At 35.6% G+C, this 14618-nt stretch overlaps 1 protein-coding gene across 3 annotated transcripts in view; it reads left to right on the top strand.

Annotated features, from left to right (window-relative positions):
- Positions 1 to 3115: 3115 nt before the first annotated feature.
- LOC129944270 (ecdysone-induced protein 78C) overlaps positions 3116 to 14618 on the top strand; it is a 143251-nt gene continuing 131748 nt past the window's right edge. Inside the window, exons 1-2 of one of the 3 annotated variants that reach the window (XM_056053597.1) lie at positions 3116 to 3937; positions 4000 to 4215. In XM_056053597.1, coding sequence (XP_055909572.1) covers positions 4169 to 4215 — 47 coding nt within the window. In that variant the 5' untranslated portion in view covers positions 3116 to 3937; positions 4000 to 4168. Of the gene's footprint in view, positions 4216 to 14618 lie in introns of all 3 variants that reach the window. The other 2 variants (XM_056053599.1, XM_056053596.1) reach the window with 2 other exon arrangements.

Here is a 14618-nt window from a genome sequence, read left to right as displayed (position 1 = left end):
TTTTAGTGGATAGCTGTACTAGATTTCTAAGAACAATTCTCCACTCTTTTCGCTCTCAATTTAATTGCGCGGCATATTAAGTACTTGCGAAATTTTGACGTTTAATTTTTGTATTGATAAAAAAAATTGTTTACTCGTGACTTTCGGTGTTTTGACTTTGATTTATATTTGATTTAAAATTTAAAATAAAATGGATTTGTCTGAATCGGAAACTCAGGATGTTGAAGATGTTTTTGGTGATGTGCAAGAAGTGATGAAGACGAGCAGTGAACTTCAACTTTCAAAAAATAAACCGAAGAAAAAAAATTGATCTCTTCGGAGTGAAGCTATTTGGAAGTTCGATCATAGGCTTCACAAAAATACTTTGGCCGTTGCTAGCCTCTGGAGTAATATAGCTGCAGTAATGAAAAAACCATGTACTATCTGCTCAACAAAATGTTAATAAATAGAATTATTTTTTACTTTTGTTTACCAGCAGCTGACTGTCAGAACTTGTCAATTGTTTTTGACAGCTGACAGAACTCTCCACAAATTTTTTTCCGTTTCTCGTTTCACTTCAGCTGCGTACTAGGCTTTACATAGAATCAACTACTAAGTTTTTAGGGGAAATTTCATAAATTTAGAGGTGAAATCACAAGCATACTAAAAAGAGTTTATAAGTCCGGTTTCCGGTTTGGCTTGCAGGCAAACCAATATGGCTACCGAGGATTATTATCTTACTAGAGTGTTTTTGTTCAAAATCATCGATTTTGCATTTTAGTAGTAAAATGTTCGTAAAATTTATAACATTTTTCTTTTAAAGAGTTTTTTAACTTTGACAGTTCGGATACTGATTTAGGGTACGTTCACAATGAAAGTTAAGAACAGCCAATTGCCAATTGTAAGACACATTGTCAGTACTGACTTCTTTAAATTTATCAGGAATGCCTTAGACGTAAATACAATATGGGATTCGGTTAAGCTATTGTCAAGCTTAGTGGATATATGCGGCATCCAATAAATAAGATGACAATTAAACGGTTATTTTTTAAGAGCTTGAGAACTTTAAAAAAAAAAACGCATAAAATTTGCAAAATCTCATCGATTCTTTATTTGAAACGTTAGATTGGTCCATGACATTTACTTTTTGAAGATAATTTCATTTAAATGTTGACCGCGGCTGCGTCTTAGGTGGTCCATTCGGAAAGTCCAATTTTGGGTAACTTTTTCGAGCGTTTCGGCCGGAATAGCCCGAATTTCTTCGGAAATGTTTCTAGGGCCTATTCACTGAAAATTCGACGTTGTGGCAGATCGTTCGGCTTCAGTTCTTGCACGAGCTGTATTTTATACGGTTTTACACCAAGATCTTTGCGTAAAATCTTTCATGTGGTCGAATAACACAAACCCAATTGCTGCGAACGGCGACCAATCGACATTTCACGGTCTTCAGCAACACTCTCAGAAACAGACGCAATATTCTCTTCTGTACGCACTGTACGCATTCGTGTGGTTGGTTTAATGTCCAATAAAGTAAACTGAGTGCGAAACTTGGTCACAATCGCATTAATTATTTGCTCACTTGGTCGATTATGTAGACCATAAATCGGACGTAAAGCGCTAAACACATTTCGAACCCAACACTGATTTTGGTAATAAAATTCAATGATTTGCAAGCGTTGCTCGTTAGTAAGTCTATGCATGATGAAATGTCAAAGCATACTGAGCATCTTTCTCTTTGACACCATGTCTGAAATCCCGCGTGATCTGTCAAATACTAATGCATGAAAATCCTAACCTCAAAAAAATCACCCTTTATAACAAAATAACGGTAATCAAACAAATAGTCAATAGAATGAGGAGCTGCATTCATTTGGCTGTACAAAAGTAAACAAATTCAAAGAAAACTTTATGTCTTGCTCATAATTTCAGATTTGTATGCTTTTCGTCAAGTTTCGTTCAATTTTGTTTGTTAAGTGAAATAACACGTTTTTTTAATGGCTGAATCACAAACATGCTTCAGCTTCGGCTTCGTATGACATTTCTATTATTTCATCACTCCAAAGAGCAAATATTTTGTTTGTTGACATTTTTTTACATCTGTTGAGCTGTCAGACAAAGCAAAAGTTCAGATAATTAATGGCTGAATCACAAACACGCTTCAGCTGACATTTACGAGTTCAGCCATAGAAATTCAATGCATGTTATCACAATGGAGCTTCGTTTGACAATCGTAAGGAAAAGAACGTAATGTAACGTAACGTAACTCTAAACGGAAGCTCTAGTTCAATTATCTAAACATTTGCTTTGTCTGACAGCTCAATAGCTGTAAAAAAAATGCCAATAAACAAAATATTTGCTCTTTGGAGGGATGAAATAATAGAAATGTCATTGAAAGCAACCTCGAAGAAGACCCATCGTAACGCAGACGAAGCCGAATCTGAAGCGTGTTTGTGATTCAGCCATAAACTAGAACTTCCGTTTGGAGTCACATTACGTTACATTACGTTATTTTCCTTACGATTGTCAAACGAAACGTGAGGTCGAAGCTCCATTGTGATATCATGCATTGAATTCCAATGGCTGAACTCGTAAACGTCAGGTGAAGCCGAAACTGAAGCGTGTTTGTTATTCAGCCATAAGTGACACTGACATTTGAACTAGGAAAACAAGAACGAACTGATTTAAAATTTGTTTTGCTCCTTCCGATGCTTTCAAAGCAGAACATAGTCACACAGCAACACTGATTTAGTAACCATTTTGAGACATCTTAATAGACGTAAAGCCTCCGCAAATAATGTACATCAACTATTCTCTTTTTTTCCTTTCCTGTCATCGTTCATCGACCATCTTCTCAAAATAAAAATAAAGCTTTTTCCGTATAGAGAGAGAGAAAGAGAGTGTGTGAGAGAGGAAGTTGAAGAGAGATAGAAAGCATTATCCATTTTGGTTTCGTCCTTTTACACTATCCCATAACTATATCATCTATTCTCTAATGTTCTCCCTTCTCGAGTGTTGTTAGCGGTATATTTATATATCGTTCTTTAGTCCTGCCTCAAACAGAATCGTCCTTCCTGATTCCTGAATCCTGATGGTGGTGTGGTGGTGATGATGTTTCAAGTTTCAATTCGAGGGGTTACGAAGAGCGCGCGCGACACGGAGGCACACGTGAAGTGCTTTCGCTCTAACAACATACACGGCAAATTCCAGTTTATGCCTTGACACTTCCGCATTTGGAACGCAAAATTCTCATTCGTCCGTTCATATACGCGTATGCAAGGATATGTTGTACCTCTTCATTCCTTCTTATCCTTGCAAAAATAATAATAATCAAACAAAAAAATAGATAATAAACCAAGGCATAGTAATAAAAATAATAATTATAATTAAATTGTGATAAAAACCATAACTCGTTGTGATTCATTTAAACAAAAAAAAAAGAAATTAAAACCAACATCCTTGATCAATGTTGAAAGAAGATTTTTTTTTTAATCGTTTCGTGTGCAGTAGGTATAGTGTCATCCTGCAGCAGCCTTTTCGAGAAAAAGCTCCCTGCATGTAAAGTAAATTGCCCAAAAAAATAAAATGTCCTTACAAAGGATGATGAATATTTTTTTTTCGGTTCTATAAAGTGACGAGTAACGAACGACGACGACGACGCACGCCGAAAACAAAACGTGTGAGAGAATGTGAAGACCGGGCGGGCGGTATTCATCAGAAATCCGGAAGTAAGGTTTCAAAAGTTTGGTTCATATATTAAGTAATCCTATTTCCTGTACAAGAAGGAATAAATTAAGGTTGTCTGCATGCGCGTTACGTTTTAGCGTGCAAAATTATTACAAAAGTAATAAAATAAAAATATTTTTAGTCCACAAAACGCAGAGTGGTAGGGGTTTCTTGTGTAAACTGTGCCAAAGGATAACAAATATTCAATCGCTTTATCCCCGGTTCCGGTGTTGCGGTCAGTGGACCATTTTAATTTTTTTTTATTCCTGCGGTTTATTTTGTTTTTCCTATTTGCAGTTGTGCCTCGAGTGTGAGTCTATGGGTGTGTTTTAAAATTTGTATATGCTCGGCTGTGAAAAGTGTCCTTTTACGAAATTAGAGAGCATAACTTACACACAGTTTAAATGTGTTTTTGGGTTGCAACTAATCTGCCGGGGCCTGCCGCCCCATTGAGGGCCGGCGACTCATGGAGTATCCAACATCGTCAAGTCTAAGCGTCAGTGATAGAAACAGGTGGGTAAGCTCATCACACAAAAGAAAACGATAAAAAGTCCTTAAATTTACATCATTCATCAAATAAATGTTAAGGAAGGTGTATTACGATTATTCCATTGTCCTGTCAATTATTACAGTTCTTATTTTTTTGTTGCGCTTCTTCAAATAAAAAGTAGGACGGCATATTAAATCAATGGTAACCCATATTTAGGGTTCCTTTTTTATTTGGTCCTTCGAGTGTATTCAGAAGCACATTAATCTAGAGCAATAGACATTTCAGCATAGAAAACATTTTTTATTTTTTGAGTGTTGTGCCTGCTTTTTTATGTTTCTTTAAAATGGAAAAATAAGCACAGCACAGCACACAAGTTGTGAATATTGCTAGTTTGTAGCTTCAGCTCCAGGGGTAGAGAGGCAAACAAATGAAAAAGGAAAATGTGAGGCTGGAAATATATCTACGAATTGAATGAGAAAAACTGGGGCATAGATTTTTTGTATAAAGAAGGCTTCATACATACTACCTACCTGCTGCCTACTCGTCCTACCTAGATTAAATGGATCAAAAAGTAGGTATGATTATAAACGTACCTTACCTTACCTTACCTTACCTTAAATACATACATACCTATAGTATATATGGGATAGGATATGATGTGAAGATATGGAAATGGTGGTGTTTACGATTTCATATATAAGTATAGGTAAATATAAGCTACCTTTCTGGTATAGCTTTGCGTATGTTTATATTTATAGACGTGAATAAATTTATAAGGATGATTCTGTGTCTTCTCTGACTCTGGGACTGATGGGTAAAATGGATAAAGGTACATTTTATTACAAAGCCATGTTGGGTTGGGAATAATGAAGGATTATAAACGTGTGGTTTTATAGCTGTGGGAAAATATAGGAGTCGGTATTTTCTCTTTTTTACATACATATTTCATACAATCATACATACATTATGTAGATACCTTTGTTAGCTTTGAATGGTTTTGCTACTTTATTTTGTGTTTTGAATTTGTATTAAATTCTTTTTAAAACAAATATTTTTTCTGAAAGTTCATAAGGATCAATTTTTTGTTTTTCATAGAAACTTAGAGACTTTAGAGAATTTATAAGAATATTTTGAATAGATATTCAAAATACTAGGAAGATTTTTTAACTTTCCATAGGAAGTTTTTATAATGGGCCCGATTTTTCAAATTGAAAATTTTGACATTTCTCGACGTTTGAAAATGATTGTGCGTGAGAGTGTACGTACGTTCGCTACGTTTTTTCGTTGTCCATAGCTCAAGAACCAGAAGAGATATCGACTTCAAATAAGTTTTGTTATACAGATAAAAAGGCAGAAAGATGCAGAAAGGGCTCTCAAGAAAATTGCATGGGCGGTTTTTTGTACCATAGGAGTTTAAGAAAATGGTGACCATTTTGGCTAAGCTAATGTACCTTTATCCATTATGTCTTACAAACCAAAAACGTTAGAGAATTGAGTTAAATTTTATATAACATATTGTTTAACGATTTTTTTTATAAATCAAGAAAACTGAAAAAAAAATTGTCACCTGGAAAGTTTTACGAATACAAAATGATTTTATCTCCAAAACAATTTTGTACCACGAAAAATAAAGTTTTTAACATCTTGTAAAATTTTGACGAAAATCAAATTGACAGTTTTCTTATAAAAAATAAAAACCTAAAAAAAACCTCACTCAAAGTTGGTAAAAATTGAATTTCGACTCAAATATCTTTTCAAAAATTTGAGATTATGGCTTTCAACTAATTGTAAAGGGTGATTGTTTTGAGGTTAGGTTTTTCATGCATTAGTATTTGACAGATCACGCGGGATTTCAGACATGGTGTCAAAGAGAAAGATGCTCAGTATGCTTTGACATTTCATCATGAATAGACTTACTAACGAGCAACGCTTGCAAATCATTGAATTTTATTACCAAAATCAGTGTTCGGTTCGAAATGTGTTTCGCGCTTTACGTCCGATTTATGGTCTACATAATCGACCAAGTGAGCAAACAATTAATGCAAATGAGACCAAGTTTCGCACTCAGTTTACTTTATTGGACATTAAACCAACCACACGAATGCGTACAGTGCGTACAGAAGAGAATATTGCGTCTGTTTCTGAGAGTGTTGCTGAAGACCGTGAAATGTCGATTCGTCGCCGTTCGCAGCAATTGGGTTTGTGTTATTCGACCACATGGAAGATTTTACGCAAAGATCTTGGTGTAAAACCGTATAAAATACAGCTCGTGCAAGAACTGAAGCCGAACGATCTGCCACAACGTCGAATTTTCAGTGAATGGGCCCTAGAAAAGTTGGCAGAAAATCCGCTTTTTTATCGACAAATTTTGTTCAGCGATGAGGCTCATTTCTGGTTGAATGGCTACGTAAATAAGCAAAATTGCCGCATTTGGAGTGAAGAGCAACCAGAAGCCGTTTAAGAACTGCCCATGCATCCCGAAAAATGCACTGTTTGGTGGGGTTTGTATGCTGGTGGAATCATTGGACTGTATTTTTTCAAAGATGCTGTTGGACGCAACGTTACGGTGAATGGCGATCGCTATCGTTCAATGCTAGCAAACTTTTTGTTGCCAAAAATGGAAGAACTGAACTTGGTTGACATGTGGTTTCAACAAGATGGCGCTACATGCCACACAGCTCGCGATTCTATGGCCATTTTGAGGGAAAACTTCGGAGAACAATTCATCTCAAGGAATGGACCGGTAAGTTGGCCACCAAGATCATGCGATTTGACGCCTTTAGACTATTTTTTGTGAGGCTACGTCAAGTCTAAAGTCTACACAAATAAGCCATCAACTATTCCAGCTTTGGAAGACAACATTTGCGAAGAAATTCGGGCTATTCCGGCCGAAATGCTCGAAAAAGTTACCCAAAATTGGACTCTCCGAATGGACCACCTAAGACGCAGCCGCGGTCAACATTTAAATGAAATTATCTTCAAAAAGTAAATGTCATGTACCAATCTAACGTTTCAAATAAAGAATCGATGAGATTTTATGCGTTTTTTTTTTTCTAAAAAAAGTTCTCAAGCTCTTAAAAAATCACCGTTTATCTTTTAAGAAATATTGTTTTTAACATTCTGAAAATTTTTGAGAAAAATCGAATTGACAGTTTTTTTACAAAAAAAACCTAAGCAAAAAAATTAATAAAAGTTGGTAAAAATTGATTTTCGACTCGAATATCTTTTCAAAAGTTTGAGATATTGGCTTTAAACTACTTTTATCTTTTTTTTATAATAAGAGAGGGTTTAAAAGGAGATGTCGGTGCACTTTTGTTTTGAATTCCTGAATATTGCAATGACTAGGAAAGACAGAGTGTGGTAAGGCATTCCACATTCGCGTAGTACGGCTAAAGAACGAATCTCTGTATTTGACAGTAGGACCGAAGTTGCGCTCGAGGATATACTGATGAGCATTCCTAGAAGCGCGAGTATTACGGTTGTATTGTTTAAGGGGAGGGATGCAACTGGCTATTTCACTAGAGCATAAGCCGTTAAAATAACGGTAAAAAAGGGTCAGACAAGAGACCTTACGACGATGTTCAAGCGAAGTAAATGAACTTATGATGATATTATCATCTATCAATTTAAATGCTCTACGTTCAATACTATTCAAGAGGCTTAAGTAAGTTGCAGGAGCACCAGCCCAGAGATGGGAGTTATACTCAAGCTTTGGAAGAATGTAAGTCTTGTAGAAAACAGCCAGATCAGAAGGGGTGAAATATTTCTTGCATCGCCTAAGGAAACCCAAACACCTTGCGGTTTTTTGGCGACATCGAATATGTGATCATTCCACAAGAGGTGGTTGGTGACACACATACCAAGAATATCGAGGTGTTCAGTCTCATTGATGCAAGTGCCAGCCATGGATAATGGCAATGCAAGACAGCATTGGGTTTTCGAAGCATTAAATTCCACGCGGTTTTTTAATCCCCATTGAACAATGCTGTTTGGATCGGAATTTAATGAGCTTATCATATTTTGTCGTTGCAGTTCCACATCCGAAGAAGAGGGATGTGAGTCTGAAAACGAATATGAAAAGCTAAGAGTACTATCGTCAGCGAAACAATGTATTGGATTAAATGTTGCAGAAGATCATTAATAAAAATGAGAAAGAGTGTTGGAGATAAAACAGAGCCCTGGGGCACACCAGCATTTATTTTATGGTTTTCAGACTTGAATCCATCCAATACTACTTGTATTGAACGATCCAAAAGGTAATAACTAATACAATGAAGCAGGGATTCATGAAAACCGAAAGCACGAATTTTCGATAAGAGAGCCTGATGTCAAAGCCTATCAAATGATTTTGAAATATCAAGTGCAATAATCTTACTTTCTCCAAAACGATGTAAAGATTTGCTCCACTACGAAAGCCGTATTGCTGGTCATTAAAAAGCTTTCGATCTTCAAGATATTTCTTGAGCTGATAATTAATCAGCGTTTCCATGACCTTGGAAAGAAGGGGCGTAAGTGCAATCGGTCGGTAGTTAGAGGGTGAGGAAGATTCGCCTTTTTTGGGAATAGGCTGGACAAATGCGGTTTTCCATCTACTCGGAACGAGACCTGAGGAGTAGGACAGATGAAAATGCTTACGCAGTGGTTTTGCCAGCGTTGAAGAACACCTCTTCAGAACAATAGCGGGGATACCATCCGGACCAGCAGATTTATGTATGTTAAGATCTTTTAGGACTCAAAATAGAACCTCGTTGGAATAGTAATGCACGTAAGAAGATTCGGCTGTTGGATATAAACCGGTACAGCGTTGTAAACACTGCCGCTCGAACATCCGAAACTTTTGTGAAGGGGCAACGTTGAACCACACACGGCAACCATAAACGATCATTGGCCGTATGAGGGCCATGTAGCAAATTACCTTCACTCTGGGGTCAAGCCGACTGCTAAAAAACAGCCGTTTCGTCAGAGCGAAGGCTCCTCTGGCCCTGGTCATCAACCTATGTTTAAGCTGTTTCTAAATCTATTAAACGTCAACAATAAACAAACTGATTGAGAAAATTAAGTTACAAGACATTTTATTTGAACATTTAAAAACAAAAATTAAAATGTCAAAAGACAAGCATATGTCAATATTTTTCTGGATGTTGGAATGCTACCAAGTAACAGAAAACGAATGCTGTACTTATACAGATAAAGACGATTTGTATCGATTCGAGAAAAAAAAGTGAAGTTTATGATTGACCTTCTAAATATTATAGATCGAAATGTTATCTAATATCCGCGTGCTTCAAAGTCTTACAACCACCAGCCTGACTGCATAATATTTCTCAACTAACAGCAAACTAAATAGTTCAAAGGGTTTCAAAGATTTTGGTTCTCCAGCTAACGCAATTTATTTTGTTTTCCTCTGCAAGCCATTTTGTATAGGTTTAAGTGCAATTTTTCAGAATTGTGGTAAAACCTGTTTCTACCTAAACAGAGCTCGGGTTTGAAATATGACTATGAATATGCGCCATATTGTTTTGTGTCTTACATTAAGGTATGTTTAAATGCAGAAACACATTCAAATGTTTAAAGATATTGAATTTAGGAGACATCTCGTAACTTTCTTTATGAATTTGATTCTTTTTCTTGAAAAATAGGAAAAACCGCGATAAAGGCAAGCAAGGTTGCTATTTTTGTTTCAAAATATTCTTGTGTTAAAATTTAAGAAGTGAAAAAATTTAAGTTGACATTTGTTTTTATTTATAGTTAAAGCTAATCTAAATGAACCGAACAAGCCCCAAAACCCCTACCTGCATGCGCCCCTGTTGGATACAAAATAAATCAATTTATTGTGTTCAATGAAAACTTAGAAAGAGATAATCAGACCATTAAATAAATTGATTTATTTTACCCAAAGAAAACTCACTAAGGACTAAGTTTCTTCCAACTTAACTAAAACTTTAGAATTCACCACGAATTCATTTTGATTCATTTTCATGACACTTGATTTCAAATGACTTTTTCCTTGATAAAATCATTTCACTTAGGCCTGATGTTAATTAACCAGGTTTAAAAATAAATTTTATTACACCCTTCGAGAAAACCATACCCTTTAAAATATACCTCATCGAGTACATCGTTCGAGTACATCGTTCAGACATATGTACATGTGTTATATATAAAGAGGTACTAAAGAGTCCCTATCTATTTTAGAAGACAAGAACAAAAATAATAAACAAACAAGTTCCGCCCAATGCAAATGAGATGGGAGAGCGAAAGCTATTAACGATAAAGAAATGTTATAATAACAATCAATTCAATTTATGGGAACGTTAAACTTGACGTCCGTCGCGTCGTTACCGTCGTGCGTCGTTGTCGTCGCTCGTCGCAGCTCGACATAGCTTATTGTCCATGCCTTAGGTAGGTAGGTAGATAGGTAGGTATAGTGGCGTATGTTCATCAGTTATTCATAATGAGTGGCCATGACGCTGTTGCTTTAGCAGCTCATGGTCAAATGGTGCAATTTTTCTTCCTAGGTGCATGTTTAAGTATTTGATGGAGCAGGCAAAACAAGGGGTAACATAAATAATATATGAATGCATATGTAAGTGCATACATATGGGTGCAGCGGGCAAATCTTTCGATTACAATATAATGACACTTGTTTAGGGCGATCATTTTTAGAATAATTTATATGGTGTGACCTTATTGCATCGGGTATTAGAAAAGTTAGAATAAAATCAAAAAAGTCACAAATTGATGGTAATGTCTTTTTCTAAGTAAAATTGGCGGTAACTTAAATGTGACTTATGAGTGCAGTAAGGTGTTTTATAAATACAAATAAAACAAACGTAGAAGTCAGAATTATTTTAGATAAAGTTTTTTATTATTTAAGCGAAATGTTGGTAATGCCATTTAAAAACAAGGCTGCATTATGGCGTTTTTCTTTTTTAGTTCAGAGCTGAGCACTGAGCAGAGTCTGAGCGAACAGAGTAAAGTAGAGTAGATTTCTAAGCAGAGTGTGTTCAGAGCCCTCTGATTTAATTATGAAACAACTTGAGCAATAATGGCTGAAACACAAACACGCTTCAGTTCAGCCATAGGAATTCAATGCATGCTATCACAATGGAGCTTCGACCTCACGTTTCGTTTGACAATCGTAAGGAAAAGAACGTAATGTAACGTAATGCGACTCCAAACGGAAGCTTTAGTTCAATTATCTGAACATTTGCTTTGTTTGACAGACAAAAAATGTCAACAAACTAAATATTTTCTCTTTGGAGGGATGAAATAATAGAAACGTCATTCAAAGCAACCTCGAAGCAGCCCTAACGTAACGCAGACGAAGCCAAAGCTGAAGCGTGTATGTGTTTCAGCCAAAACTGTCATGATTTGACTTGTCATAACGTTGGTCCATTTGATGCCTGAAATAAATTTGAATCATAAAAATGCTATATGCAATTATAGTTTTTTCTAAATTATCTTACATTCTGCACTAGAGCGACCAGCATCTCCCGCCATTTTTATTGTTTTGACGATGATTTTTAATTTCCCGGCTTTCAAATATCGAATTGTTTGTGTTCAGCATTTTACTCCGTTTACTCTGTTATTTTATTCGAAGCTAACAGAGCGCGCCCTGAGTATGTTCAAAACTAAAAAAAACACAAATTTTAAGCTCTGAATGATCAGAGCTAAAAAAGAAACACAATTATTTTTTTTGACAGTTCGAGCTCTGATCTGACCTAAAAAAGAAAAACGCCAATTTGCAATGTTTTTGTTGAGTAATTTCGAATTTTGTTGAATTTCGAAAAAAATATTTGTTTTTATTCTAAATATCCAAATTGATTTCCGCTGTTCTGTGGCGAAAACATAAAGTAATATTTTTTTCAAAACAACAAGATCATTGGAAAATGGAATGAGACACAAACAAGGTTCGTGTATTTACAAGGGAGTTTTAAATCGGTCCAATTTGTCGAATTGGAAATATTGATATTTCTTGACTCCCTTGAATCTAAATAAGAGGCTTTGAGAGAGATGTGTTTGCACGTTTTGTCTGTAAGCCCGTACGTTTGGGAACATTTTTTAGTAGGCCATTTCAGTAGAATCTTCTGAAATATCAACTGCAAACAAATTTATTAACTTTAATATAAATTATTGATTTTCGAGGCAAATATCTTTGTAAAAATTATAGATATTGCACACAAACTAATTTTATCTTATAAAAACGCCTGGTTTTTTGGCATTCTATAAGTATAGTAGAAAATTCACAAGAAAATGCATTGGCAGTAGTCAGATTTTTGTATTTAAAAATTGGAACAACTGACAGAAGATCTGTCAGAATAGTAATTAAAAAAAATACAAATACAAGAAAGTTTTATGAAAGTTAAAAATAACTTCAGCGAAAAAACTAACTAAAACTAATAAAATGGACAATTTCTAAGAAAAAATGGTAAGAAAACATCTTGAAATTTAGATTTCAAAGTTCTTACCAAACAATTTGACATAAAATTAAAACTTCAAGGAGCGGGTTTGTTCGTAGACTACTACATTAACATATGGTGTTGAAGCGAGCTTGATGCTCGTCTCAATTCTATATATATACCTGAATCGATTTGAATTGAGCTTAATTCGACTCTATTCCCTTGGGAATGCAACTGGCTAATTCGACAGAACATTGTTTGTAAAAATATCAATAAAACAACGAACGACATGAAACATTGCGGCGGTTTTCTAGCGATGTAAATGTTTCGATTATAGTTCTGTCGCCTATCATTTTAAAAGCCCTTTTTTGAATTCTATCCAAGAGATTTTATCTTGTTTTAGGGGCACCTGCCCAGATATGTGAATTATATTCAAGCTTTGGACGGATGAAAGCTTTGTAGATTATAGCCAGATGAGACGGGCTGAAAAATTTCTTGAATCGTTGGAGAAATCCTAAGCACCTGCGATATCGAATATGTGATCATTCTATAAGAGGTGATCTGTAATACACAAACCGAGTACCGAAAGTTGATTGGTTTCCTGGATGCAAGTGCCACTTATAGAAAGTGGCATCGGGGGTGCGTTACGCTCTAAAGACAGAAGACAGCATTGAGTTTTCGAAGCATTCAATTCTACACGGTTTTTGATTCCCCGTTGGACAATGCTGTCAAGATCAGAATTTAATGAGCTTATCATACGCCGCCGTTTAAGTTCCACATCCGAAGGACAAGGATGTGAATCTCGAAACAAATATGAAAAGCTGAGGGTACTGTCGTCGGCGACACAGTTTAATGGATTAGGAGTGACAGACAAGAGATCATTTATGAATAAAAGGAAGAGTCGCGGAGACAAAACGGAGCCCTGGGGGACACCAGCATTTATTTTATGAATTTCAGACTTGAACCATCTAATACAACTTGTATTGAACGGTTAGCAAGGTAATTTCTAATCCAACGAAGAAGAGCTTCGCCAATACCAAAATCACACATTTTCGATAAGAGAGCTTGGTGCCAAACACTATCAAATGCTTTGGAAATACCAAGTGCTATAATCTTATTTTCTCCAAAACGATGTAAAGGTTTGTTCCACTGTTCGGTGAAATGAACCATGAGATCACCAGTGGACCTATTGCTACGAAAGCCATACTGTCGATCATTAAGAAGCTTCCGTTCTTCAAGATAGTTCTTGAGCTGATAATTAATCAGCGTTTCCATGACCTTGGAAAGAAGGGACGTAAGTGCAAATGGACGAAGGGACAAGCTGGACAAATGCAGTTTTCCATTCACTCGGGAAGAGACCTGTAGAATAGGACAGATGGAAAAGCTTAAGCATTGGTTTTACCAGCGTTGAACAACACTTTCACTTCATAAAAAACATCAAAACACCATTTGAATTTTAGAAAGTGCTGTCAAAATTAATCATTTATAATTCTTCTTGTGTGGTGGAAATAGCAAAAAGATTTGTTTAATCTAAATTGAAATAAACCTTTGGTGGAAACATAGCAAAACTAAATTATCTTTTCATTTGTTTTCTCTTGCAAAATAAGACGGGTTAGTCCATTTTCATTAACAAAACTAAATAATATCAACAGTAACAGATGGATCTTTTTCCCCAATGGAAACACATGATTCTAAATGAACAACTACTCAACGAACACTGCCATCAAATACAAATGCAATATCAATCGTACCAACATTTGAGAACGAAATAACATAAGATCCATTCGCGACTCGCATACATGTCAAAAACTCATCCGTAGTAAGATTCTACTCTAACTTTTATCGGTTTTAAACTTGTTCTAGCGCATTTGTGTAAGCGGTCTTATTCAAAGGAATAAAACAATAGCTATTTATTTAATTTTATAGTTTTTTTATTTAATGAAAAACCAAAATGGAGAAGAACATATTAGTTTTTAGACACCTTCACATTATAATATATTTTAACAATCATTTGGGCCCTACCA

Source organism: Eupeodes corollae, chromosome 2 (genome assembly GCF_945859685.1).
Source record: "Eupeodes corollae chromosome 2, idEupCoro1.1, whole genome shotgun sequence".
NCBI classification, from domain to species: domain Eukaryota; kingdom Metazoa; phylum Arthropoda; class Insecta; order Diptera; family Syrphidae; genus Eupeodes; species Eupeodes corollae.
Note: the sequence above shows the minus strand (reverse complement) of the source record. Positions and strands in the feature narration are given on the sequence as shown.